Below are 27,854 nucleotides of genomic sequence, written 5' to 3' on the forward strand. Positions count from 1 at the left end.
GTTCCTCCCGAGGTGCATCACCTTGCACTTGTCTCTGTTGAACAACATCTGTTGTGCCCAGGGGATTGCTGTAATTCATGGCACTTCCTGCAAAGCACTTAGTTATGGTGGGGAGCTGCACTTCTGTCTGTGCCCATAGTCCCTTTAATAAACAGATGAAGCTCCATCTTAAAAGTAGTTAGGCTTTTTGCTACCACTTTTCCTGTGGAAGACTATCCCAGAACCTCATCCCTCTACTATTTAGAAGTCTTCTATTTTCCAGCCTTAATTTATTCATGGCCAGTTAATACCTGTTTGTTTGTGTGCCAGGATGTTCTTTAGCTTCAGTACTTCTTTTCTCTCCCATCTGAGCCTTTGCTTTGTTAAGCTAAACAAGTCAAGCTCTTCTAGTCTCCTCTCATATGACAGAAACTCTATCCCCTTCATCAATCCAACTTGCCCTTCTCTAGGCCTATTCCTGTTTGAATTCATCTTTCTTGAATACAGGTGACTAGAATGATGCATATTATTTTGGATGAGGCCTTAAGTGCCTTGTCCAGTGGTGTTAGTACTTCCCTATCATTGTTAGAAATCTTTCCTGGTATACTGTAAGCCAACATTGCCCTTTTGCATAGTGGAGCAGGACTCGCCCCAGGGGTGGCTGATCTAATCCTGCCCCACACTGGCTCCTCAGGGTATCTTCTTCACTGCTTTGGCTGTTGTGCATTGATGTAATTTTTTTCAGTGTTTGGGGAGCGTGAAGTTGCTGCACTCAGCCTAACTTGGCTTGCTTAGCTGGACCCTGAGCCCTACTTGTGACACAGGACTCTGAGCCTGCTAACTAAAAATAGTCCATGCCTCACTAGCACTAATTGTGGCTTCCAGCCTCCCCCATAGCCACACTCATGCCTTGAATATCTTATTCTTTGCAGCTGGCCTCAGTCATACTGCAGTTCCCCGGGCTGCCAGCCCCCATCTAAACTTCAGTTTATTGGGCTCTCTTACCCTGCCTGGGCTTCTAGCCCACTGGGCCCATGGTCCTTGCAGGGCTGCTTCTACCTACAAACTTCCTTGGGCCCCCACCCTGTCTGAATTTCAGCTTACTGGGCTCTCACCCTACCTGGGCTTCAAGCTCCTGCAAACTTTTTCCTAGACCCCTGGCCCTGTCTGGGTGTCAGCCGACCTGGCTCTTGCAGAGGTGTCTCTTGGCTTCAGTTCCTTCAGCTGCAATACAGAGTACCTTGCTGGCACTCTTCCATGGCCATTACTTCCTCTTTAAGCCACTCTGAAACTTCATGGTTAAACCAAAGCTTAAACCTAAATCAACCAATCTATCTCAAACCTTAAACCCCACCTTGTATCTCTATATTACTGCAAAACTCTGTACCCTGTCAGCTGGCTTCCTCTTAGCCTTTGAGGTAACTTTCTAGGTCTGCAACTTTTCCTTTAGCAGCTATGATGACAGGAGCTCCTTTCTTTAGAGGTCAGGACAAGACTGGGGTGTCTGGCCTCAGAGCTGGACTTACTTCCCCCAGGCTCCACCAGCAGATTAACAAACTCTCTCCCTTCTGCTGCTGCCTATCTAGCAGTTCTACAGTCTTTAGCTAACTACTCCAGGCTCTGCCTCTTACCTCTCAAGCAGTTACTTGTACATTTTGTGGCTTCTGTCTTTGTGCCCTTTCAGCTTCTTACATTCTGACAAATGATCCAATTCAGCTACTTCCCAATTGCAGCCATATAGTGTTGCTCTCTTACTTTTTAAAATAACAAGGGGTAGGGCCCCCCTGTTAAGCACAGCTGTATCATACTGGTGGCTCGTAGTCCTCTTGTTACCAGATTTAATATTAGATTTTAGGTAGTGGCACTGACTTCATAAATGCTTGAACAAGAGCAGTTCATTCTCTGAAGAGTGTGTATTGACCATAACAATTTTCAGCTTCAAGCATATGACAAAGAACAACAGAAAACTTCACCTAAGCTAAGACACAGCTCAGTAAGGCATGGTGACAATACACACAACTTAGTCTAATTTAAATGCAATATAATAAACCAAAAAGACAACAGAAAGCCTTTTCATGATTCTTTCCTAGTCCCAAGGGCAAAGTGTCTCCATATAGCCAGGGATTCAGAAGGTCCTTTTGGGGAATCTGTGGGTCTTAGGCATTGGGGTGGAGATTCCACAGACCTCATCTCTGCTTGGGTTTTTATAGGCAAATCTACACCTCCTTCTCACCCTTGGATGCCTTGACCATAGTCGCATATAGCATGCCTCTCATGCATTCAGTCTCTCACCTCTTACAGGTTCTGCTTTGAAATGTATATATAGTCCTCTGCTTTCTTTGGTCACACCAGCCCAAGCAGTCCCCAGCTCCCTTTGCTCTGTCTCCAAGATATATGTGATGATTGTACCAGGTCTTTGCCAACATTCTTGTTTGTGCACCCACACCATTCAATCACTGGTTCTGCTGTAAGAATATTTACCTCATGAGAAAAGATTACAGCAAAGGGTTATAGACTTATTTCTATAGAGCCATTCATGTATGTGGTTCTGTGTAAGTAGTTAAAATAATTCAAGAACAAGAGTTCGCATCCTGTGGATATGAATTTGCATTGGCATATACAGAAGTGTGTCCCGCCACCCATAGGTAGACTTGCTCTGGGTTCTAAAAGATCTTGTTTATAGATCCTTAGTGATTTAGTGGACTTGAGAAGCTATTCAGGAACTTGTGGCAGAGTGTGTGTATATGTGTGTACGTATGTGTGCTCTGGAAAGGGTAAAACACTCTTTAAGCAGAGCAGCCTTGAGAAATCTTTCACTTGTGTTTGCTGAAATAAAACTCCAGTTTTCCAGAGAGGAGAAATTATTCTTTAGAAAGTGTTTGTAAGGTGTGGCAGCCAGTGTTTTGAAGAGGAGAGTCTTATAGATCTACAGGAGGGTTATGGCCCGGGGGTGGACATAACTTTTTAGAAAGCCCTCTGAATCTACTGTGATAAGTACTGTTATAAATGCCTGGACAGAGGAATAATTTTGGTGTGTGCATTTGAGAGATGGAAGAAACTATGTTTGTTTGTATCTTCTTTTCTCGCCTGTTGACCAGCAACTCGCTTGCTTCTTTCCATTATTATTTATTCACTGTATGCCCCAAAATGAGCTAGGCGCCATCCAGACGCACAAAACCGCCAGGCATAATGTTTACCCCAAGGGAGTTTGTAGCCTAATTAAGGCGATTTACAGATAAACTACTGAGTGAGGGATGCAATACAAGGTGTTTGGGGTTTTTTTTTATTTGAACTATATTTTGTCCTCATCTGGATAATTTAACCTATGTACCTATTTGTAGCTATACTTGGTTTTTGAACTGTATTTTAAATCTTTCTTATTTTTATTCATCTTCAACCATTTCCCTTTTCAGTATTCTAATAATTTTTAACCCCCATTTTTTTATCTTACTGACTTACACACAGCATTTTAAAAATGATTTTTTATGTAGTCATTTATGATTTATTGGATCTGTTGTACATTTAATTTCTTAATATTTTTAACCTAATGCTTTTCAAATGCCTTTTTAATCTTCGTTATATTTCCAGTGTTTCCATTTAAGCTTTGAGTGATTTACCTCCCCCCAACCTTGCAACTGAGACATTCCCTGCCCATCTTTGCTCTCCCCAATGAGAGTTAGTTCTAGTGATAAGTGGTTTGGATGACTCTTGGTATCATTAGCTCAATTAACTTCCCTGACACCAACTCTAGTCCTTCCCACATGAACCTTTTAAGTTTCCTTATTCGGTCTCACTTGCAATAGAAATGCTCCTGGGAGTTGCTGAGTCCCAGCTCTTGAAAGATTGACACCAAAATGGGAAATTGGAATGAAGGAGAAGGAGCCCAGTCATGAAATGGCTCCATATGTAAAGTGGGTTACAAATTTGATATAAAAAAAATAAATTAGGAAAAAGCCTTTTGAAAATCTTGCCCTATTTTTTAACCAGCTCTAATAAGAAACAAAAAGCATTGGTCATCAAAATGGGATAGTGTGGTGAATAAAGATAAAGACTGCCCTAAACAAGGGATTTGAAGTTACATCTGAAGTCTTATTTTTAAGAAAAATTGCATTTTTTGTTTTTGATTTAATAATGTATTTAATGTTACTCTCCTTTTATCAGGGGATTCTGATAACGTGGACAAAACGCTACAAAGCCAGTGGAGTTGAAGGAGCAGATGTTGTAAAGCTACTTAACAAGGCAATCAAGAAACGTGGGGTAAAGTTGTTTAGTTTACCACATGTCTTGCAGTTCCTTGTATGACTTCACTAAAAGCCAAATTGTGCTCTCCATACTTGTCTGCATACAGACACTTGGGGAGGTTAGATCAAGTTAAAAATGGCCACCCAGTCTAAGGTGTAAGTTGGGATGGGGTGGGGTTGGGCAGATCAGGAGGAGGCAGCCAGGCTCTGGGGAGGGAATGGGGGTCTGTGGGTAAATCGGGAGGCAGGCAGGATCTATGTGGGAATTGGGGAAGGCAAGTACAGTCCACAGTGGGGCTCAGGGGTAGGTGGGGCCTGCAGAAGGGATCTGGGCAATTGGGAGACAAACAGGCTTTGCAGGGTCGGGGGGGGGGAGGAAATTACAGGAGCAAGAGGGATCTGTGGGGGGTAGCTGTTTTCCTGGGAGGAGTTGTGAACTCACTTCTTTGAGAAGAACAACTAATTTGTCCAGAGTATGGAAGTATATGGCATACTCCAGACGGAATATAGGTACAGTTTGATTTGTCATGACGTGACACTGTTATCATGGCATCAGTTGTACATGAATAAAATTAAATTACTGCCTTGGAATACTTAGCTATAAATCTGAAGCAATGTTATTACTCTTGGTAAATATGCTATCAGCATGTAGTCCTTCAATAATGTTACCTGTAAGTTCTGTCCCCGAGAAACAATTTACACACGTGAAATAATACAGTCTTGTGAGTCTGCCAGTCTCATGAAGTTCAGCCTAGTTTGAAAATTGAACTTTCTTTTGAAACGGAACAATTTTTGTTCTGTTCTAGCACTAGCGAAGTCTTTAGTAGCTTGATTTTTGTCTTCATCAAGATTATCCTACTGCAGTCATTTACTTTTATCAGATTTTTGAGAAGATAAAATAACACACCAAATAATCTGCCTTATCAAAGTGTATGAATTTGATAGAATCTTAAATGTCATTGTTTAAAATAAATCCTCAATGTGTCTCCATGTTCTCAATTAATATTGCAAGAAAGTTGTGCATCTGTAGAATACCTGGAGACTCATTGATGTCCCTCAACCTCCCCCCCCCCAAAAAAAAAAAACCCAAAACAAAACAAAACAAAACAACTTTATCAAATTGTGTTGAGCAGAAGTGATCACTGTTGGGAAACTGGGAGTTTTTTTTTTTTCCTGGCATTTTGTTTTATTACCCAATGGCAGGATCTTTGCTCTTTAAGAATCTACAAGTTGATTGTCATTTATCAGGAGCATTAACTTGCTTCCTAAACTCATACAATCATCTCCAGTTTATTACAAACATAAGATTGTAATATCAAGTAGAGAACAGGCAGGAAGACTAGACAGGATTTTAAGTACAAAATCCCATAAACAATTTGTGTACTTGTAGTAGTAGAGAAATGCTTGGTGTAAGCAGTTATTGCTAAGTACAGATTGTATTTTCAAGGTGTTGTGTGGTAGTGACAGCTTACATTGATATTGATATTAATATTTTAATGAGGGTATGCGATATAAGTAAAGTTGTGTTTCCTTCTTCAGGACTATGATGCAGACATCATGGCTGTTGTAAATGATACAGTAGGGACAATGATGACCTGTGGGTTTGATGACCAGCGTTGTGAAGTAGGCTTGATTATAGGTAATACTCATTTATTTGCTACAGTGTATGCATAGCATTTTGCTCTGGTTGGCTTATTTTGTTAATGTCTGTGCCTGTTCCTAAAGGTACTGGCACTAATGCTTGCTACATGGAAGAAATGAGACACATTGATTTGGTGGAAGGTGATGAGGGGAGAATGTGCATCAACACTGAGTGGGGAGCCTTTGGAGATGATGGGTCACTAGAAGACATCCGAACTGAGTTTGATAGGGAGATTGACCGTGGTTCCCTTAATCCTGGAAAACAACTGTGAGTGAAACTTGAATTTGCTTTTCTACTAACACAAACTGATTTAGAGTAAATTATAAACACTCAGTAAAGAGAGATCACAATTGGGCAGCATAATGTGGTTAAATTGGAGGCTGGACAGATATTTGGCTGTGGTGATATGATCCTGACACCCATTCCTGCCTGGGGGAGGGGATTGGACCTGATGATCTGTTTAGGTCTCTTCCAACCCTAAGTACTATGATACTATGATATATGAGTCTCTCATATCTGCTTGGAACTATTCCACTTCATTTATGTTCAACGAGGCTGTTGGCAGGTGAAACTTTGCAAAACGGGCAAAATGGTTTGAGGGAAGGAAAGAAAGCATCCCGAACGTTTGGTCACTGTTCAAGTAAACTTGTTCAGAACACTTTATTCTAAACTCTGCCTCTTGCACTTGCTGTTCTCACCCTCCCATGCTTTTAGTAAACTCATGTCTTGCACTTTCTCAGCCTACCCACTTTTTCCCCCCCCTCTTCTCTCACAATAAACTTTCAGTGGGCCCTTACCACCTTTCTTACTTTGTTACTTCAGAAAGTTCAAATTGCCACCTCATTCCTTAACATGTTTAGGATTAGTCTGTAGTAGGGTAGAACTGAGTTATTCTTTCTGCTGGGCCTTGGCCATCATTCATTTTAAATATCTTGCACTATGAGGCCTCAGTAAAATCAGTGCGCTTTGCTTTTTCATCCCAGACAGTTCCCTTCCTCCAGTGTACCCCAAGTCATCCCTTCATTCCCAATAGCTGTTTGGTTTCTTTTAAAACTCCTACATTTTCAACAGGCTCTAGTAATCCCATCTTCCCAACAAGCTATAGTAATTTAGTAAGCCTGAAGCTGCTGAAAGAAAATGAGTAAAGTTGTATTGCTAGTGGGTAATGAATCAAATCCTTATGCAGATGCTTCAGTGGGTAGAGGTGTAGGAGCAAGTTGTGCTCCCAGGCTAGAATTCTATTTGTGCACTGTATGTGATAGGGAGGAGAAGACACGCTGCCCACGAAGGGGTATCAAACTTATGGCCTGTGGAGTGGATCTGGCCTGTGGAGCCACATTATCCAGCCCAGGGGCTGCTGGATCACCCCATACACTGGCCCCAGCTCTGTACGTTGTGGGTTGTGGCTAGACCTGACACTATATGCTCTGCATGCATCACAGCGGGGCAGTCTGGGTTATGTGCTGCATACAGTGGTCTGCTGGACTGCCCCTGCATGCTAGCTCCAGGTCCAATCTGGATTGAGTCATACTGGAACCAGCATGAAGGGCTCATCCGGTGGGGTGCCATATGCAGCATGTGCCCCATGCCACCCCTCATTGGCGATGCGTAGGGGATGCACATGCACCCCCTGAGTGGTGGTGCACCCCCTATGATCACTATTTGCCCACCTCCCCTCCATTGCTGACACTGCTAGGGATGTCTGTGGGCGGTCAGCATTTGCTGCTGGCTGCTGCCACCCCCTGGTTGGCACTTGCCACCCTCCCCCCGCTGCTGACAGCACCGGTGGCGTTTGCAGGAGCTCCCTGCTTGCTGCTGCGTTGCTCCCACCAGCGCCACAGTGCCCTTCCCAGCTGCTGGGTTTACACGGCATTCATGGAAGCCCACTTTGCTGTGTGCAGTGCACACAACCAGTCCAACCCCATGTGCTGCATGTAGTGGCCCCAGGGCTTGTTGTGCATATAACATGTGGGGCTAGTACAGGCTGAGAAATGGATAAGGAGCATGGGCTGGATGTAGCACTGCATGTGGCACAGATAGTCTAGAGTGTGGGCTGCATGCAGTGTCCCAAACTGACCCTCTGTGCTGCCTGGAGTGCTGGGTCCAGTTTGTGTGCTATGGGCAGCGCACACTCCATGCTGCCCCCATGTGCCTCATGCACAACGAGCCCTAGGACTGGCATGTGCACATGGGATATGGGGCTGCTGTATCCAGAAAAACTTATAAGCAGAAGTAGCTCTTTTCTCCCTATACTGTAGCTTGGGAACCCCATGGCTTCAGGTCATACTTTTGCCCCATCCATTGCAGAATGATCTCTTGGGCTCTCAATACTGATCATGTTTGGTCCAGGTAGAATCATAATCATATTGTGTGGGATTTTCTTTCAACCCGAATGAGTGCTTGTACCCACTCAGGCACTCTTGATATTAGGGCTTTGTAGTGGGTTGCAGATTACTCAGCTCAAACAGTCTTTGAAAGCTCAGCACAGTCTTTATTTCCTGGTCACAGGAAACAGCACAAGCGTAAGTCGGTAATTAATGAACAAATATAAATATAGTTCACAAGGGGGGTTAACTCGCAGCTTGAGGCCTTTTCTCAGACCCTAAGAGGGTGACTTCAGCTTTGTGCTGCTCCCTCAGCACCGTAGTCTTTCCTGTCTCTCTCTGGTACAAGTTCCCTGGTTCACTATGGCCTTTTCCTAGACCCCAAGAATACCCTGGTTTGGTTCTGCCACCATTAGCCTGGTATCTCTTGGTTTTTCTCTGTCTTTGGCCTTTAGTGCCTTTCCCTGGGAACCTTTTAACTTCTTTTGGGCCAGCCAATTAGTTGCATTAGCTGGCCCAGTCCTCCAGGCAGTCCTACAATTAGTTTCCACCATCCACAGCAGGGCTGTAGCCCCTGCAAGCCTGCAGACTGCTTCAGCCTGATTGTATGCAGCCTGCTACAGGCTCAGTATAGTTATAGTAACAAATTACTTCCATATGCATTTTTTTTGTCTATGGAACAGTTTATTTGTATTATGAGAGTATTTTCAACTTGGAATTCTTCACCTTTCTCACGCCCATTAACTGATACTGCCAGACTTGTAGCAAATAGCAGATTCTGGCTCTGCCTCTTAGTGCCATAACATCAGAGGCAACATATGTATGGACTTTATCATTTGAATCTTCCAGGTGATCGTGAAAACATTTAACTTTTGTAATCTTGTTGTTACAGGTTTGAGAAGATGGTGAGTGGCATGTACATGGGTGAATTGGTCAGGCTAATCCTTGTCAAGATGGCCAAAGAAGGACTGCTTTTTGAAGGGAGAATCACTCCAGAGCTCTTAACCAAAGGAAAATTTGAAACGAAGCATGTTTCTGCCATAGAAAAGTAAGCAATTCCACATTTTTAGCAAGCTTTCGGGCATACTCAGCCTTCATCAGGCATAGGGAGTCTCTGCTGGTCTGAGAGAAGCTAAAAGTGTGCAGGGATGCCAGTGAAAATGTAAACAGATAGAGATAAGCAAGACAAAGGGAAAAGCAGGGAAGGGGAGGGGGGGGATCAACACTGCTACAATCAAAAACCCAGCAACATTTTTGACAGCTTTTCAAGGCTTGTGACCTGTCAAGTTCTTCTGCTAACTTCTTAATCAGTGTCCCTTTCTTGAATGACAATGCCTAGGGAAGTGCAAGTGCTCCATGATGACTGCTGCATGAACAAGGGGTGTCCATCTTGCTGTGTGAATAAAGCAGTGTCATGTATTGGCAGGCTGTTATAGACCAATCCTTCTATTCCCAGCCTCTGGATAATGCTTATATTCTTTATAAAGAGTTCAGGGTCACAGCTTCCAAATGTGTAAGGTAGAGCTTGCACACTTAACTTCAAATGAACCTAAAATTGAAAAAAAGGAAAAGGAAAAAAGTAAAAATATGCCCAGGGTCCTTAAAGTGGTAGAAAGATAATTATGTTTGTTCCCCCTATATGGTTTCTTTACACTGTCAGAATGGTGTCAAAGGAGGCTTTGAGTAAATGAGAATCAGGGCTCTAATCTGCTTCACAAGGTACAATGGGTATTGCAGTTTATAAGGTATGTGGTCAAATCAAAATGCATCCACTAATCCTAGAGTACAAGCATGAGAGACTTGAGTAACTTGCAGTAACAGCTACTGTATAGTGTTCTTTAGGTTTAAGGGTTTCCCCCCAACCTGTTTCAGGGTGACTAGATTTGCTGTTGTTGCTTCTTATTTGCATTGGGATAGAAATGTTGTCAAAACAGCCTGTCAGTTCTGCTGCCCATGCTTTTTCTTTTTTCCCTTCAGGAATGAGAGGTCAGTATTAGAAACAGTGCTCTGCTGATGCAGTTTGCCATTCTTAAAATCTTATCTGTGTATGTTAGGAATGATGAAGATGAGCCATGCCTTTGCATAACTGTGAATATTTTAGACTGCTGTCCAGTCACAACAGGTTATTGGTACTTCTGTTGAAATCTCTCTCTGCCATCTAGAACACTGCAGCTACTCTATACCCCAACATGGCAAAAATATAGGCAGATATTGCAGAAGGTCTGGCTTAGGGCATCTTAGTAAATTCTTGTCTGGCTGGCATCTTTCCTTGAAGTGCCGTGAGTATTTACCGAGCTCTGTTTTGTTATTTTGCCAAAACAAAAGACATGCAAAAAGTATATGACACATTTCGCCTAGTAAACGATGATTGATATTACACGTTGACCTATGAAATATGAGGTAGTGTTTGTTACAGTGTCAACACACTTTCAGGCATCTCTCCCTTTTTTGTTCCCATTACTGAATATGTCTTATTGTGATGCATTTGAGTAATGTTGACTTCTCCAAATTCAGAAAAAACAAACTTCTGATTTGTACGCTTCTAATGTTGCATGCACAATCAATTATAGATGCAGTATTGAGAGTACATCAATAACTTCCACAATGCCTCATACCATACGTGCAATTTGTGGATCACATTCCCTAAGCAATGACACATTAAAAATCTATCCATCTCAGTTGCATGCATTTACACAGGAAAATGGTGAGTGCTGATTTATTTATTTTAATTCCTAATCCAAGGGCAAAATAAATTGTCAACAGATTACCTAAAGGCACATTCCCTATTTCTAGGGTCAGGAATCATTGAGGAGAAAAATTTTAAAACTTGGTTTAAAATGGCAAAATCACGTGCATGTGTGTATGCACAATTTGGGGATGTTTATATCTGTTCTGCTATAGTTCTGTGTCTTCAGACCATTGTTATCAAGTGTACCTTGCCTGCCTAGTGTGTGTTACACATTGAACCTGGAAGTGAGGCTGTGAAACTGCCCTTGGATCTCTCCCCATTTCTGTCCTTGAGCATGCTGGAGACCATGAACTTTTTAGAGTGGTAGCAGTCCCGTTCTCCCCATCCCCATCCCAGCAGATTTTCAGTTTTGGCATGTCCTGAACAGGAGCAGATGGGTGGGGTCATACTCTTTGGCAGCACTCTTGAGCAGTATGGAAGCAGTATACACATACCCCGTGTCTCAGCTTGAAACTGGCTTAACAGAATGCGCACAGGCTTTAGCAGAATTTTATTCTTAGTCTGAGAAGTAATATAGGAAATTTCAGCACAAAAGAATTTCCAAAATTATAACAGTCTAAAAAAGGCCCTTTCAAATTAAAATGCTTTTTTTGCTATTGACTCTGGCTTTTATTAAGCATGTGAGTATGGGATTACTAATATGCTTAAGTACCTGTTTGAATAGGGCTTCCTACATTCACACAGATTCACAGAATTTTCGGGCTGGAAGGGAGCTCGTGAGATCATTGAGTCCAGCCCCCCCTGCCCTGGGCAAGCAGATTGCTGGAGTCAAATAACCCCAGCAAGGTGTGCGTCCCATCTCCTTTTGAAGATCTGCAGGGTAGATGCCTGCACCATCCCTGCTGGGAGTCTATTCTGGAGTCTGGTCACACAAACCATGAAGTTTTTCCTTATATCCAGTTTGAAACTTTCTTCTAGGAGTTTGACTGTTGCTCCTGGTTTTGCCTTGGGGCTCTTTGGTGAACAGTTGTTCGCCTACGCCCTGATAATTTATAATGTAAAGAATCAACAGGGTGAAAAGAAATTTTAGTTTTTCCAGGCCTGTGCATGGTTGAGCACCTTAGTTGTTCCCTGGGCAGTTAATGAAAGGAGCCTTTGTGGCATTGGTAGAATCAAACTCTCTTTGATTTGTTGTTGGCAAATGCCTGTCTTCTGCAGTTCTGGCTTCATGATGTCATTTATCATCCTTCTCTTGACATTTGCTTGCTGTGCTGTTGGGTGACACTCAGCAATAGCAATATGGGTATGCAATTTCAGTGTGTCTTGCACTTCCATTTCTTTTAATAAGGGAAACTCACTGGAGAGTAGACTTGTTCATACCGTCTGGCACGAATGAAATTTTTGCTTCCTTTTTGGAAATGCGTCTTCCTAATACCTCTGAGGATTTAAAACTAGATATGTTTCCATGTAAATAGTGTATTTCATACCATAGGCAATGTGTTGGGAGGGCATAGGAGGGGCATGGATGCCTTCCAGTTTTCTGTGCTGACAGCAGGGTATGGGGCACAGGGCTGCAGCCTGGCCAGAGGTAGGGCCTAGCAGCAGTGGGGCTTGTGGCAGCAGTACGAAATCTGTGCCAGCAGCGGGATGTGGGGCTATAGCTTGGCTGGACCCAACTGTCTGGAGCTGCACCCTCCCAATGTCAGGACTTATGCATAGCCTGTGTCTTGTACCCAGCAGAAAACTAATTTTGAGGGAGTCAGCAGCTATTGCTTTCAGTAATTATGTATGTAGGGTTGTGCTGACAGACTAGTTGAAATTCTGTTGTACCAGTGGTAGAAGCTATTTCACAGACTGTACATTTTGACTGGGTTTTATTGAAACGCCATTCATTTTTAGCAAACCTTAACTGACTTTGTTTTGAATCTCTAATTATTCGGTGCCATTAACAGAGATATTTCAGTCATCTGATATTGCCTTCAAGTGGCGTAAGGCCCGTCTCAGACCCTCAGAAGGCTGTCAAATGGCAATATGCCTGCTGTCAGCTAACGTTACTTTAATTTTATCATTTCATACTAAAGCTTGCACTTTTAAAATATATCTATTTTGTAGAAGCAAAGAAGGTTTGAATAAAGCCAAAGAAATTTTGACACGTCTTGGTGTAGAGCCATCCCATGAAGATTGCATTGCTGTCCATCATGTCTGTACAATCGTTTCATTTCGTTCTGCCAATCTGGTTGCTTGTACCTTGGGTGCAATTCTGAATCAGCTACGTGACAACAAAGGAGTACCCAGGCTGCGTACCACAGTTGGGGTAGATGGTTCCCTTTACAAGATGCATCCACAGTAAGTCCTGCTGTTACTATAATTAATGCTTGGCACCTGTTAGGACTCATCTTTTGCAAAGGTCAGACATGAACTATTAAGCCATCATTTTAAGAGGTGGTCTCGAGTTGAGTTACATAAACAGAAGATGTGTGTGTGTGTGTAAAAAATTGAGCTCAGCAAACAGCTTAATAGAGGAGAGAAAAATATATTGCCTTTAACTGTTGAAATAGGCAGGGACTTTAGGAGAAAAATAAAGGAAAGTAGGCATCTAACTCTCATTGAAGTTAATTGGGATTTGGACATCTAAGTTCCCTTAGCATTTCTGGTAGTTTCAGAAGACAAGCTGCTTGAACAAAAGCAATTAATATTCCAGGACTATAATTTTGTATCTGTGGGCTACACTCTGATGAGAAGATCTATTTGTTGGGGTTTTTTTTCCTGTTTAAACTGAATTAAAAACTATCTTTGATTACCTTATTCCTTTAGTCTTCTTGCTTAGACCTGGAACTTAGAAGTAACATTTTACTGTCTTCATTCTCTTCTTTTTTTAAAAGCACCTGGAAGTACCTATAGTTATAGCTCTCTATTTGGAGAAGTTCACTTCAGATAGTGCATAGTAGAGAGATTAAAACTTGGGTATTTAGAGCTATTTAGGAAAGGGTATTTTTCCATATAAATTAAACAAAGTAAAGGAACAGGAATATTTAGCTTGTTCGATGTTTTATGGAAAATTGTTGGTGTTTTATTGAAAAAATTATTTTTCTTAGTTGAACAACTGAAAATGGAGTATATTTTGGAAGAAATGAAAATTTGTCCAGGACAAGTGTGTCTTGGAAAAAGACTGTTATCTTGACAAGTTCTTTTTAGATATAAACTATCCAGCATGGATATATGGCTTACTTATTTTGGCTTTTTTTAACTTATAAATTTAGAAAAAAAGACTGTTGAAGTTTACTGTGAAACCAGGTAGGAGGACCCTTCAGTCTCAGAGGAGGTGCCATACTGGCTTCCAAAGAAGCAATTATTCAGATAGGCCTTGCTGCGCCATGTTAGGCATGTGATATTCTGAATGTCTGGATATGATTGTCTTAGGTTTTAAGTTCTTCAGTCTGTCTCTGGGATGAAAGGCTTCATGTTGGCAATTAGTAGAACACCAAACTGCTTTAGCTTGTGCGATACAAAGAAGGCAAAGCCCAAGAAGGTTTGGAAGTGGTACATATTAGGTTGGGACACCTGCAAAGAAAAGTCATTTGTACTGTAGAAAGCAGGAATTGGCTTTCCTTACTTTGAAACTTGATAGTCTTTCCTCCAAGCCTTTCATTTTTTGTGGCTGGTGATGACTAGGGCAGATTTTTAAGTGACCTTTTTTAAAAGAGAGGTTACTGTTTTTATGATCTCTTCTTCACAGATATGCCCGACGCTTGCACAAAACAACAAGGCGCTTAGTTCCTGACTCTGATGTGCGATTCCTCCTGTCTGAGAGTGGCAGTGGAAAGGGAGCTGCAATGGTCACAGCAGTGGCTTACAGGTTGGCTGAGCAGCACAGGCTGATAGCTGAAACTCTGGCTGAATTCAAGCTTACTCATGAACAGCTATTGCAGGTTAAGAAGAGGATGCGAATGGAAATGGAAGCTGGAATGAAGAAGAAAACTCATGATAGTGCAAAAGTGAAAATGCTGCCCACATTTGTCCGCAGCACACCAGATGGAACAGGTAGCTTTTATTATAGTTGAAGGAAGAAAAGCATATTAAATGCACAGCAGGCTGCCCTCTGGGCAGGTGGGACATGGGTGAGGCAGGGAAACCAAAAATATAAATCAGTTGTGAATCTATTCATACATGTAAAGACAGCGCTTTGATTATGCTTTTCATATTCGCAGGCACTTTTCCTTCATATAGGGTCTGATTCAACCTTTTAAAGTTAGTTTTTTCCATCATCTTCAGTGAGCTTTGGATACAAGTCCCGTAGCAACTGATTCCCTTTTCCTGTCTGCTACACAGCAGTTGATAACTCTACCTCAGAAGATGCTTCTGTCATTTGTAAGCAGCACAGAAAGACAGTGCTGCCTCCTTTTTCTTTCTAAGCATCCATTATTCATGGATTGTTAGGGGCTGGAAGGGACCTCACAGATCATTGGGTACAGCCCCTCTGCTCTAGGCAGGAAGATAGCTGGGGTCAAGTGACCACAGTGAGGTGACTGTTCAGTCTTCTCTTGAAAACCACCAGGGTAGGTGACTGCATCACCTCTGGAGGGAGGTTATTCCAATGTGGACACCCTAACTGCGAAGGAGTTCTACCCTGGTATTAAGCCTGAAGCAGCCTTCCTGGAGTTCGTTTGCATTGGTCCTGGTCTTCCCCAGGAGTGCCTTAATGAATGGTTGTTCACCAAGCTCTTCATGCACTCCCCTGATATAAGGATAAGCCACTATCAAGTCCCCTCTCAACCTTCTCTTCTTTAGGCTAAAGTGTCCCAGGTCCCTCAGCCTTTCCTCACATGGCTTGCCTTGCAAGTCCCCTGGTCATATGGGTGGCTCTTTTCTGGACCCTCAAGTTTTTCCACATCCTTACCTAATTCAGTGGGCTTCAGATGACTTCCTGCTGCAGTTGCAGAAGCAGGAATGCTAGCACCATCTGCTGGTGTACTAGAGAATTACTCACTTTCTTAGAGACTAGTTCAGTACAGTATATGCAGTGCAAAAACTATCTGGTCTCCTCCTTTCTGAAGGAGCAGCTGCATGTGAATGTATTTTTTCTGCTCTTTTCAGTAAGCAGGCAGAAGCCTTAGAGTAAACATGAGAAACCCTTAAATCCTTCAGATCCCTGTGAGAGACCTTTCTACATGCTTTAACTTGCTGCAAAAATTAAAAAAATGGACATTTTGGTTCATACATTTTTATGTTTCTAAGTTTTATATTAATACACTGTTACAGAGAATGGAGACTTCCTGGCTCTTGATCTTGGAGGAACAAACTTTAGAGTTTTGCTTGTGAAGATCCGTAGTGGTAAAAGAAGAACAGTTGAAATGCACAATAAAATATACGCCATCCCTGTAGAAGTCATGCTGGGTACTGGTGAAGAGGTGAACATTTATATATATTGTTTTCATTATTATTGATTTCTGAAGAAATGCATAATGTATGTTCCATAGACATGACTTCTTATATATATGTTTTTCTCTTAGCTGTTTGATCACATAGTTGCCTGCATCTCAGACTTCCTGGATTACATGGGAATAAAAGGTGCACGACTTCCCCTTGGATTTACATTTTCCTTCCCTTGCAAACAGACAAGTTTAGATGCTGTAAGTTGTGTAATATCTTGCATCTTCTAAATCTGTTTTTGTACTTTCGTTGTGCCTAATTCTTCACCTTCATTTGGGCTTTGCAGCAGTTAGTGACACGAGCAGTTGGATTAAAGATTGCAGAGGGACAGTTTGTGTAAGTAGTACTGAGCCTGAGGCAAAGGTTCAAGAATTAGGTTCCCTAAATGTAGTATTGACTACTAGTCGACTGATTCAGCTGTTTCTCAGACCAGTAACATTTTCTGCCGCTATTTTGTTTAAAATTTGATGTCTAATACATATTGTTATATTCTTTGTAGCATCATTCCTTCCCCGTAATGTGGTTTGTATCGACTAAGATCATAGCATTTTCAAAAACATAGTTCCTTAATTAGTTGTCAATTACATGTGTTTACATTAAAAATAAAGGGCATTTTACATGTGCTCTGGGAGGCGTGGGAGCCACTTAAAATAGCGAGCCGTGCTAATTAAAAATACCTAAGTGTCACGTGTATCGGTATCACCATGCTGAAAAATGGTGGTGTGGCACTTTGAACTAAAGTTCATTGAACAAGCTTTAGTTCAAAGTACCCTGCTGGGCAAAGTTCTGGGTTGCAGATGCATATGATGCTAGAGCCTGCCGGAGCGCTTTAAGTTCTGCGCTTCAGCAGACTCGATTAATCAAGTCTGCTCTGATGTGCTGGATTTCCAGAGTGTTGAAGCAGGCTACCTGCACGTGTATGGGAGCTCAAAGCTGTAACATGGTGATCTCTGCCCAGAAATGGTGGTTGAGGCTGAACCACAAATTACCAAGTGAGTTAAGAGCTCTTCCAGACAGGAGAGAAAAGGCACTTGAACATGACTGGGATATAGTATGCAATGTCCAGTAAAAGTCTGTGGTATACTCCTGTGCTAACATGTATTCTCTTTGAATACTGGAGTTCTTATGTTTATTGCATCATATCTGGTGTTCACAGCAGTATAGTCCAATAACTGGATTCTAATCCATAAGTATACATGCATGGAAACAGCACAGAAAGCTCTATATAAAGTAGCATTACAGCCCTTGGCATTTTGTTTAATAAATCAGTTCACTCTTTTGTGGCATAGACTTGTGGACTGGATATAAACAGGTGCATGATAACTCTTGTTACCATTTACTAAATTCCTAGAGATTCCCTTTTAGTGAACATGATGCTTTTGCTTCCCCCGCTTTATTAGGCATCTAGAGTCTTTGATTTTTAGTGTTACTTCGAACAAAATGTTTATGCTTTTGTCCTGTAAGTTTAACTGAAGGTTTCAACATACATTAACATGTATGTGCTTGACCATAAGCTATTTTTCAAAACCATCTTTAAAAAACTCTTGGTTTAGTGGAAGGTATGCTTGGAAATTTAATGATGGTGTTTTTTTCTTTTCTTTTTTAAGGGTATCCTCCTCAACTGGACCAAGGGTTTTAAAGCTACAGACTGTGAAGGAGAAGATGTTGTATATTTGCTCAGGGAAGGAATTAAACGGAGAGAGGTGATTTTCCCCCCCCCCCCCAATATTTATTTGGAGCTATCTGTTGACTTGTATTGTATTATGGAATTTGTAGGCCTATAGTGTTCTGTCAGTGGTGAGTTTGGCTGCACCTCCTTTACCTAAAGAACCTTGTCCGCTGTGCTTCCTTGGCATTTTCCATTGCACAAGTGGTGCACATTTTACAAGAGGGCCAGGAATTATGCAAAAAAGGGAGACCAGTCGAAAGAAGCCACTTGCTTCTCCATGTTCAGCTGCTTTATTGAATGGGACATCTGAAGTCATATTGGCTGAGTGATTGAAACATGCTCAGTACAGATGGACTCTTCAGATAATTTATCAGTCAAGCTCTTAAAAGGTATCTGCTGGACAGTGCAAACTGTCATTTTTCAGAGACTAGGTCAAATTTGGGTGAATTTGCTTCGGGATGAAAATTTTCATCAGCAGTTTCCCTTGCCACATTTCAGGTTTCTTCCCAAGCATGGGGGCACTAGTGCTTCTCAACTGAATGATGGAATTTTTTTGTTGTGGATCAAACACTGTGTTCCTCTAATCATAGTCTGAGAAATGGCTGAATTTTATTACCCTAAACTTGGGCAAAGTTTGTTTTTTTGTATTTAAGGAGCTAAAATCAGTGTCTTCTAATGGACAGTGTTGGGTAACCTAAGTACAGATATCACTACCTTTAGTGCTTATGGTGTTGTGTATTCCCTCCTACCTTTGCAATTCCCGCTGAGTGATTCCCTCTATCTTTGGAAGAAACTGGTACTTAAAATGTGCCCTGCCCTAAATCAATAATATAGTTGTATTAATAGTATAATTTATGGTATGCTAGTAAGTTGACCTACCCACCTGAAGGTTGTTTTTTAACTTGAATATGAAGTTCAAGTAATTGTCTAAACCAGTGGTCCAACCTTTCTGCCCAGCAGGCTGGATTGACAGTGCCCAGTCAATCTGTGAGCTGGATCCAGCTGGTGTTGGTACTTGGGTGGGCATGGTAGGCACCATCTGACTGGTCAGAGGGGGACAGGGAGCAGGCCAGCCCCAATGCAGTCCCTCAGAGGAAAGGAGCTTGACCTTGCCCTGTGGAGAGGGAAGGGGGCATGGCCAGGTCTCAGCTCAACCCTGTGGAGAGGGAGGACGGTATGGCCAGGCCAGTCCCAAGAGGGCCCCACATGGGGGAAGGGAGCAGGGCCCAGCTCTTATCCAAATGTGTGTGGTAGGGTGAGGAAAGCATGCTTTGCTTGGCCCTGCAAGTGAAGGGAACATAGCTTGGCTCCAACCAGCTGCACAGGGATTGGGGTTTAGGGATTTGGCAGGGGGGAGGGAGGCTGTCTGAATGGCCACCACTCTCCCCTACCAAATACCCGACCTGTGGGGAGCCTCATGGGCCAGATGTGATGGCTCCACAGGCTAAATTTGGCCCATGGGTTGGAGGTTGAGCACCTCTGGTCTAAACTGTTTATGTGCATTTAAACTCAGTGCATTTTAGACAGACAGGTGGCTAATTCTTTTCAGCCTTGTAAGCATTGGCATGATATATTGCAAGCAAAGCAATATTTATTTTGAAAAATTATTTTTTCTTTAAAGGAGTTTGACTTGGATGTTGTTGCAGTGGTCAATGATACGGTTGGCACTATGATGACTTGTGCTTATGAAGATCCAAACTGTGAGATTGGACTTATTGTGGGTATGTATTAGAGTTGTTTTATATTTGTATATTTTATATTGATTTCAGATATGCACCACTTTATAAACAAATGCATATAATGTTGAGTTAATGCAGTTAGGTTAATCCATATAGTTAACAAACCTTGCTCATTTTTGTGGAGTTATTTCAAGTCTGGTTAATTTTGTGTGATAAATAGGAATAATCATTTTAGGTGAGAAGTGTCAGTTGATTCAGTCAACAACTCTAAAAGTTAGATTTGAATATATGTTATTAATGGGAAAACATGCTTTTTCCCCCCCCCCTTTACTGTTTTTCCAATTTTATGTTAATGCAGAAAGCAAAGGTGAAATAGTGCTAGATGAATAGATGGTCCCCCTTGGACAATTCTTATAAGCTAAGAATAAAAATCAGTAAATGTTTGTTTTTTCTTACCTTATTCATTAATACGATTTTAGTTCTCTGTTTAATATTAAAAACCTGAGAAATCTAAACAAGTCCTAGCTATATTAGCTCAAAATTATTCTTTTTCTCAGAATGAATGAAACTGGGTACACACAATTATCAGCTCTGTACTGTTTAGCTTATTTAATAACATGTATCCCTGATACACTACTGGGATGGGCCACCACTTGCTTGGTTTATGTGGTCTGCCAAGAATAAACTTGTTAAACAAAGTATACCAGCTTCCAGGAGGTACATATTATGCAGCTTGAGTAAATAAAGTTCAGTGCACTGTGCCTTTCATGCAAGCGGTACAACAGCTGAAATAGTTCCACAGGAGATGCTAGCAGTGCCAGTAGGAATAAGAAATGCTACCTTAGGGTTGTAAGTGGAGGTATGCAAAGTCCAAAAGCACTTTATTTGCACCTGCACCTTGGATATATAGAAGGCCAGATGTCAAAAAGATTTTCCCAGACAGAGGGAAATGGTAGTTGCAAGCCTACATAGAATTTTGTTTTTAAATTGCAAAACTGGATCTCATTATAATGAAAATTTATGTTAAAATTCCAGATATTTTACACTCAGGATTTGGCAAAAAAATAAAAAATTAGTTTGGGTTCCACAGTCTGAGTGCAAACCATGATCTAGGTTGGAGGACAAGATTGCCAGGAGAAGGGGTAGCATGTCCTTGGAGTGTTAAGTCTGTTTGACTGTCATTTGTGATCTTGCCAGATACAGTCTGGCTGCAAAGTGTTGCAGTGCACAGAATTTCCAAGGAGTTGGGGGCCCTATTGCAAGTGTGGCCCTCTTAAAACCTGGGACAAAGCTGTTTTTTGAAAAACCTGAATTTTAATTAATTTAAGTAATGATGAGGCTCATAGACTTGTGATAGCCTTTTCTTGGGCCTAAACTGCTGCCATAGAAGGGCCAAGATAATACAAAGTTTATTCAATCATCTGAACAGATCGTGTTTTTGAGACCCATTAAGGTTCTAAAGTTGTGTTGTATTTTTAGGGCAGAATTAGCGTAACCTAGTGGGTAAAGTGCTGGACTGGATCTTGGCCTGCTTCTGTCATTGGCCTGCTGGGAGACAATGGGCAAATCAATTTTTTGCATCTCAGGGTAGGTCTGTTGCTGTGACTGCAGTGGCTTTAAATATTGGGTATCAGTACTGATACTAGTAGCAGTCCAGCTATGGCAGCACAGGCTATAGAAGCTGCTGTAGAAGTTGGGTAGATGCATGGCAGACATCCTGCTCTAAGCTCCTTGCTGCCACTCTCCTATTCTGACTCTCCTGTTCTTCACACTCTGACTATTCCTATACCCAAGCTAGCTCAGATACACTACTGTACCCTATACTACATGACATTGCAGTTTCATTAGTGACAGCACTATAGACTTACTCTGTTTGCCTGTTTGTAAAACAGAGCAAACGATACTGGCCTCTTTTGTAAAGATCTGATGTTGTTGAAGAGAATCAGATATGTTATATATTATGGTTAATATTATTGTTAATATTTTGACTTAATCAAATTATATTTGGATTATAAAGGTTTTTTCCCTGTCCAGACTCTTGGCCATCTTGATGGTTGCATGTGGTGAAGGATAGATAGAGCTGTAGGTCAGTAGTTTATTGTTGGCACTTGAGTTCATGCCCTTTTGATTACTTCACGTAGTGACTGCATGCAGCTGTCGCATGGAATGGGTGATCCTGATGGGACTTCATAAATGAGGGGTTGAATAGTGGAGATGCAGTTTCCCCATTCTACTTATGTCTCCAGGAAGAACTCGGGCAAAATTAGCGCACTGAGCTGGACCTCTGCCTCCTGTCTCAGGACTTCTGCATTCTATGGTCTGCTGCAGAGGTGTCAATGACTTGGCCCATGGAGCTGTTTCACCCAGCGCCTGGGGCTCCTAGTGGGCCGTGGTGAGCGGGAACAGCGCATAATTCAGGGTTGTGGTGAGCGGGAACACTTGCTGCTGAATTCTTAAGTATGAAGCCCTGGTGGAGATGCATGGCAGCAAGGTGGGAGCAAGCAACAGCTGCAGGAACTCCTGTGCTGCCACCACTGTTCACTTCATTGCTGCTGCTGGGTCCATATCCAGCCCATGAGGAGCCCTGCAGCCTGGATCTGGGGGTGGGAGGGGCTGGTCCAGTTTGATACCTTCTTGTCTACTCTGTTGAGCTCTACAGAAGTTCCAGCAGATTAGGTTAAATGGGTGCCCAGTATCCATTAACAGTAGGAAACTATCCAGCTGTGCTACTAAATCTGTTTCCATTGCTTGTCCTGGCCTGAGTTCAGATTGTACTAGATCTAAAATACTATCTTCAGATGGATACAGACTTACAGTTGGCTTCTATGTAGCTTCTCTGGGAGCTTCCTCAGGAATGCAGGATGTGATTATTGGCTGGTAGGGGCTAGAATTGCTATGCAAGGGTTTGGGCAGACTGTTAACATAATGTGATTTACTGGTTCCATCTGTGTTCTGTATTCATACACCCCCATTAGCCCCTTAGAATGGTTTTTCAGTCCAAGTCATTTTGTACTGAACAGTAAAATGGACTTTAAAATGTTTAAAACTACAGAAGTATGAAAAATGGCCAAGTATCTGATTTCATGGGTGTAAATCCTTACATATGGCTTGTGTGCTGAATCTTCTTTTCTAGTATAGTAGAACTTCCTTGTTCTCAGGTCATTAATGTACAAATTTAGTAGTTCTCTGAAAACACTGTGGCCTGTTTCTGCTGCTCAGAAGAGAGGAAGAAATGCATTTAGGCCTTCTCATTATCTTTACAGAATATACAAAGGAGATTAACTAGTGCATGTGGTAAAGTATTACAGTAAATAAAAATAAACTATTTGCTAAAAGAGCACTAAAGCTTATATAATGGTGCAATGACATTGACTTTTATTGAGTGTTTTTTAATTTTTGCTTTCTAATACTTAATGTCATAATCTGTAAAAGTTTCAGGCATTAGGGTGAACTAGTGAGTTCTGCACAAATTAATATAACTGAGATTTGCAGTTGCATATGTGGATTCCAGAATTAAAAATGGAAAGACATACTTTGCAGTTTTAATACTGACACAACTTCTCAGTTTTCCTTTTGGTGCAGATCTGATTTTGTTTCAAAAGAAAGCTAATGAAGTGTGCAGTTACAAGATACTTTTTATGGGTGGGGATCTCTGAAAAGTGGAACTGTGTGTGAATAGGGGAGCTACCCATCTTGTATGTGTCAAGAATTTGTTGCATGTGCTTTTTGGAAGTACCTTCTCCCTTTCTTTTCTTTTTTTACAGTTCTTCTTCCAAAATATTCAATAATCAATAGAAAAGAAAGGATGATTGATAAATTACAAGAATTCAGTGAGGCTGAAAGTGGGAGAACACACTTCAAGTTTTTGTCTTATTGTATGCAAGGGTTAGATGCTGTGCTGCTTCCATTGTTTGAAAAAAATAATCAGAGACAGTCTCTCAGTTGGGCTTGAAAAGCCCTTGGTCCATCCCTTGGCAAGTCTCTAGTGTGTGCTCTACCATGCCTCCTTTTGGCATTATTCTCTGCAGTTCCTCCAGGCACTGCATGGGGAACATCCCCCCCCTCCTTGTTTTGCTAGCAAGAGTAGAAAATAGCTCCATCCATTTACAAATGTTGAAAAGATATTGTTACATTATGAAATGAGTTTGTTTCATATTAAATGCAGGTAAAAAGCTCTAAAACTTGTTCTCTGGCATTTAAAAAACAATTTATTCACTTCAGGAACTGGCAGCAATGCATGTTACATGGAGGAAATGAGGAATATAGAGATGGTGGAGGGAGATCAAGGAAGAATGTGTGTGAACATGGAATGGGGTGCGTTTGGAGACAACGGATGCCTGGATGACATCAGGACAATTTATGACAAAGCTGTTGATGATTATTCATTAAATGCTGGAAAACAAAGGTATTTTATATTGAGTTACAGCAGAAAATATGCACAGGTTTATGGGATAGTGTTGGGCTAAGAATAAATTATCTTGGCCAAGTTGTTCTCTTAAGGTAATGTAATTAAGCTTTTCTTTATTAAGAGAAGGATGAATTAAAAGGGCTTTAGGGCATGTCTTCTGCACCACAGTGGATGGGTGCCCCAACCCAGATGGGCTCTCAGCAAACCCTGTCTACCTGTTCACATAGGTATACTTTAAACCTGGGACCATTGGCAAAGCCACTCCAGGATCCTTCTCTCAGGCACTTGCTCTCAAGCATTCTGGACATTGAGGTCTTGGGACTGGCTACAGAGAGGTGGCCTGGAGTGCTTCACTGATTTAATTTCTGGTGTTGGAGCGTGCCTGTGGGAGTGTGAGGGTGGCTGAGGCATGTGCATCAGTGGCCCAGCCAGTGCAGGTCTCCAGTACAGTGTCTTCACTCTCTTCTTGGACAGTCCATGTTTGTGGTTCCCAGGTGGGTGACCTTTTCCTTCCATCCCTGGGTAAAGTGGTTGTGACCTTTTTTCTCTAGTATGATCTCTGCTTTGGTTATCCATGTGTTTCACCTTCAGGCAATGCACTTTGCTTGGGAGTGGCTGCCTTTTTAAAGACCACCTGAAAATGCAGCTGCTGGCTTTGGCATTGAGGTTAAAAACATAGAACAAATTGCTCAGAGCTCTGCACTGGTCTCTTACTTGCTACCAATTTAAATGTATCAAGGTTTTAGTGAGAACTTTTGGAGCCCTGCTAAGGTGCCTTTAATTAGTTGAGATTTATTTTTGTTTTGGGCAATTTGCTAGATGTTATGCTTTCAAAATTGTGTATAGAAATACTTTGATTCCATGACTATGAGTGTAATAAACAGGTTTGTGTAACATAAATAGACTATGTATAAAGATGTTTAGCGAGCGAGACATCAGAGGGACTACGTGAAAACTTCTAAAATGTGAAGGCTCAGATTGGAGCCCCTCCCATACGGAGAAACTTTGCTATGATGGTGGAATAAACTGCTATCCTAAGTAATGGAAATTGCAGCCAGAAGCATATTATATAAAAGGGAAGATGGGCACTTCAGGAAAAGGACTAGGGTACAAACATGCTACAGTTCACAGACTTAAATGGATTCTATGGCCAGCTTCCAATGTGAAATGTTACTTTGTACTCAGATTGCATTGGGGGCCAGCAGAACCTCAATTTAGTTTAATTAAAAATCACTAATGACAGTGCATCTCAAAATGTACTTTTTAATTAATTAAAACTAGCATGTTTTTAATTTATTTCGGGTTGTATAAGAGGAAATGTGCATTTAGAAAAGTGCACGGTCTCCAAATGGAGTGGCTCATGAGTAAAGATGATGTTGCAAATAAAGAGGTGTGTGGGAGAACCTCTGCTTTTTAAGGAGTCTTAGTTATGAGACCTAAACTTGACATTTTTTTCTTTTATAATATTGATGAGTGGATGAGAATCGACTGCTAGCTTTTGTTCACCAAATGCAGGTCTGCAGAAGAATAAAGTGTGAATGAACAAAATTCAAAGACATTGATAATTGTCTGGTAGCTGAAATGGTTGAAAGAGATCACGTTAACAGCTTGGTAATAGTCAAGAGAATTATCAGGAATTTTAATGCTCAACTCTGGGTGCCAAACTGACATCTAGTTTGAGGAGCCTGGACAAGGAGAGGTTGGGAAACACAAACTTCAGTAATATCACTACTGTGCTGTTTGTAGACGTGTAACACCTTGCATTTCAGTAGCTCAGATTGAATTGCACACAATTAAGTACGATATTGTAGAAGCCCAGAGTTGGAAAAGTTCTCAAGTGTCATCTAGTGTAGCTTATATTATCACAGACAGATATCAATCCAGCCTTTTCTTGAAAATTTCCAGCACAGGAGATTCCGTGACTTCCCTGAGCAGCTTGTTCCATTCTACTGAGATTTCGTTTAGATCTGTTTTGCTGCAGCTTAAACCCATTTTTTGTGTCCTACAATCATTCTCCTTTATGGAAGCTTTTCAAATATTTGAAAACTGCTGTTATGGTCCCCCTTAATCTCCTTTTTGCCAAATGAAACTTAACTAGTTTTTTTCAACCTTTCTCTGTATGGCTGCATTCCAAATCCTTTATCATCTTTGTTGCTCACCTCCTGGATCCTCTCCAGTTTCTCCACATCCTTCTTTTAATTGTGCAGCCCATGACTGCACACAGTACATTGGCTGTGGCTTAACCAGGGCTGAGTAATGGTACCATCTTTTGTGTCTTATATACTATACTCCTGGTAAAGCAACCTAAAATCAGATTTACTTTTTGGGCAGTTGCATAAACCTGTTGACTTTGTGTGTGCCTGTGAACTCCTAAAACTCAGATCCTTTATTATCTAGCATCTCCTTTCCCATTCAGTATAATGACGTAATGTTGGGGGGGGGGGGAAGGGGAGGTGAGCCCAGGGTGCCAAATTAGTAGGGAAACTGGAATTGTGCCTACAACCCTGTGAAGTCTGTGCTCTAGCAGGAGAAGCGGCCCAGCAGCATTGCTTTTGCAGTAGCCTCCAAGTGCATGGACACGATGCTACTTCTGTAGTAGCAACAGCTAGGGCAGGCAGACCATGCAGCAGTAGGGGATGGTTTTGGAGTTACTAGCATAGGTAAGACTCTTGTTCCTCTTATCTCCCACTCCTCTGGAATCCCTGTTCCTTCCAGCTCTCAGCAACACCTTCCTACAGGATGCAAACCTTGCTTGTTATGCCTCTGATTCAGTATTTGTGCTTTTGGCTTTTCTTTAGATGTAGCACCTTTGTTGGATTTCATTTTGTTTTTTACTGACCAGTTCTTTTACCTCCTGAAGATCCTTTTGAATTATATTTCTATCCTCCCAAGAGTTTGAAGACTTGATCCAGATGTTCTCTGTTCCTGCATCCAAAGTGTTAATAAAATTGTTAGGCAACACTAGATCCAGAACAGACCCCTTTGGAAACTACCTTGAAACTTGCCCATTTTATAGTTGTTACTCCCTGCTTGTGGTGATTTAGCCAATTATGCATCTACCTAACAGTAGATGCAGTTTATTTATAAGAAAGCCAGGAGGGACTGTATCAAAAGCCTTACTAAAGTCCAAGTATATTGTATCCTCCATCCACCAAATCTGTTATCTTATCAAAGTAGGAAATCAAATTGCTTTGTCATGATTTGGTTCTTAAAAATCATGTGGTAATCACCCCTTTCCTTCTCCAGATTGTGTTTACAAATTAACTTTTTACATCTGCTCCAGTAACTTCTCAGGTATTGAAATCAGGCAGACCAGTCTACAATCCCCTGTGCCTGCCTTTTCTCCCTTTTTAAAGATGAGCACTATGTTAGCCTGTCCTCAGTCCACAGGGACCTCACGTATCATCCATCATTTTGTAAATGTTATTGCCACTGACTCTAAGATTTTTTCAGCTGGTTCTTTCAGCAGCCTGAGCTGAATTTCACCAGACCCTGACATAGCTGCCTGTATGCCTAATGTAAGAGGATCAGTTGATACCAAGAGTCACAGATTTGGCTTTTCCTTTTCAAGGTCTGTCAGAATTGTTCATTACAAACAACACGAATATTAGTAGAGGTTATGGGTAAAATGGAGCAGATTGTGGCCTCCTTAGTCTTCACTTAGAGACATGCCCGTGAGAAACTTCAGGTCCTAGCATACAATGTCGGGCTCAGGATGGATTTTTTGTATGCATTTAGTCTGTTTGTATTTCCTTCACAGCTGGACACATGGAAAAGACTGAGTACAACTAAG

At 41.6% G+C, this 27,854-nt stretch overlaps 1 protein-coding gene across 1 annotated transcript in view; it reads left to right on the top strand.

Annotated features, from left to right (window-relative positions):
• Window positions 1-27,854, top strand: part of HK1 (hexokinase 1) — a 73,116-nt gene that overhangs the window by 38,060 nt on the left and 7,202 nt on the right. The window contains exons 5-15 of the mRNA XM_090058031.1: window positions 4,141-4,236; window positions 5,760-5,859; window positions 5,946-6,129; window positions 9,079-9,234; window positions 12,988-13,221; window positions 14,612-14,916; window positions 16,135-16,283; window positions 16,386-16,505; window positions 17,913-18,008; window positions 19,596-19,695; window positions 23,875-24,058. Coding sequence (XP_089914157.1) covers window positions 4,141-4,236; window positions 5,760-5,859; window positions 5,946-6,129; window positions 9,079-9,234; window positions 12,988-13,221; window positions 14,612-14,916; window positions 16,135-16,283; window positions 16,386-16,505; window positions 17,913-18,008; window positions 19,596-19,695; window positions 23,875-24,058 — 1,724 coding nt within the window. The remainder of the gene's footprint in view (window positions 1-4,140; window positions 4,237-5,759; window positions 5,860-5,945; window positions 6,130-9,078; window positions 9,235-12,987; window positions 13,222-14,611; window positions 14,917-16,134; window positions 16,284-16,385; window positions 16,506-17,912; window positions 18,009-19,595; window positions 19,696-23,874; window positions 24,059-27,854) is intronic.

Source organism: Crocodylus siamensis, chromosome 7, assembly GCF_052110815.1.
Source record: "Crocodylus siamensis isolate JL-2025a chromosome 7, ASM5211081v1, whole genome shotgun sequence".
NCBI lineage: Eukaryota > Metazoa > Chordata > Crocodylia > Crocodylidae > Crocodylus > Crocodylus siamensis.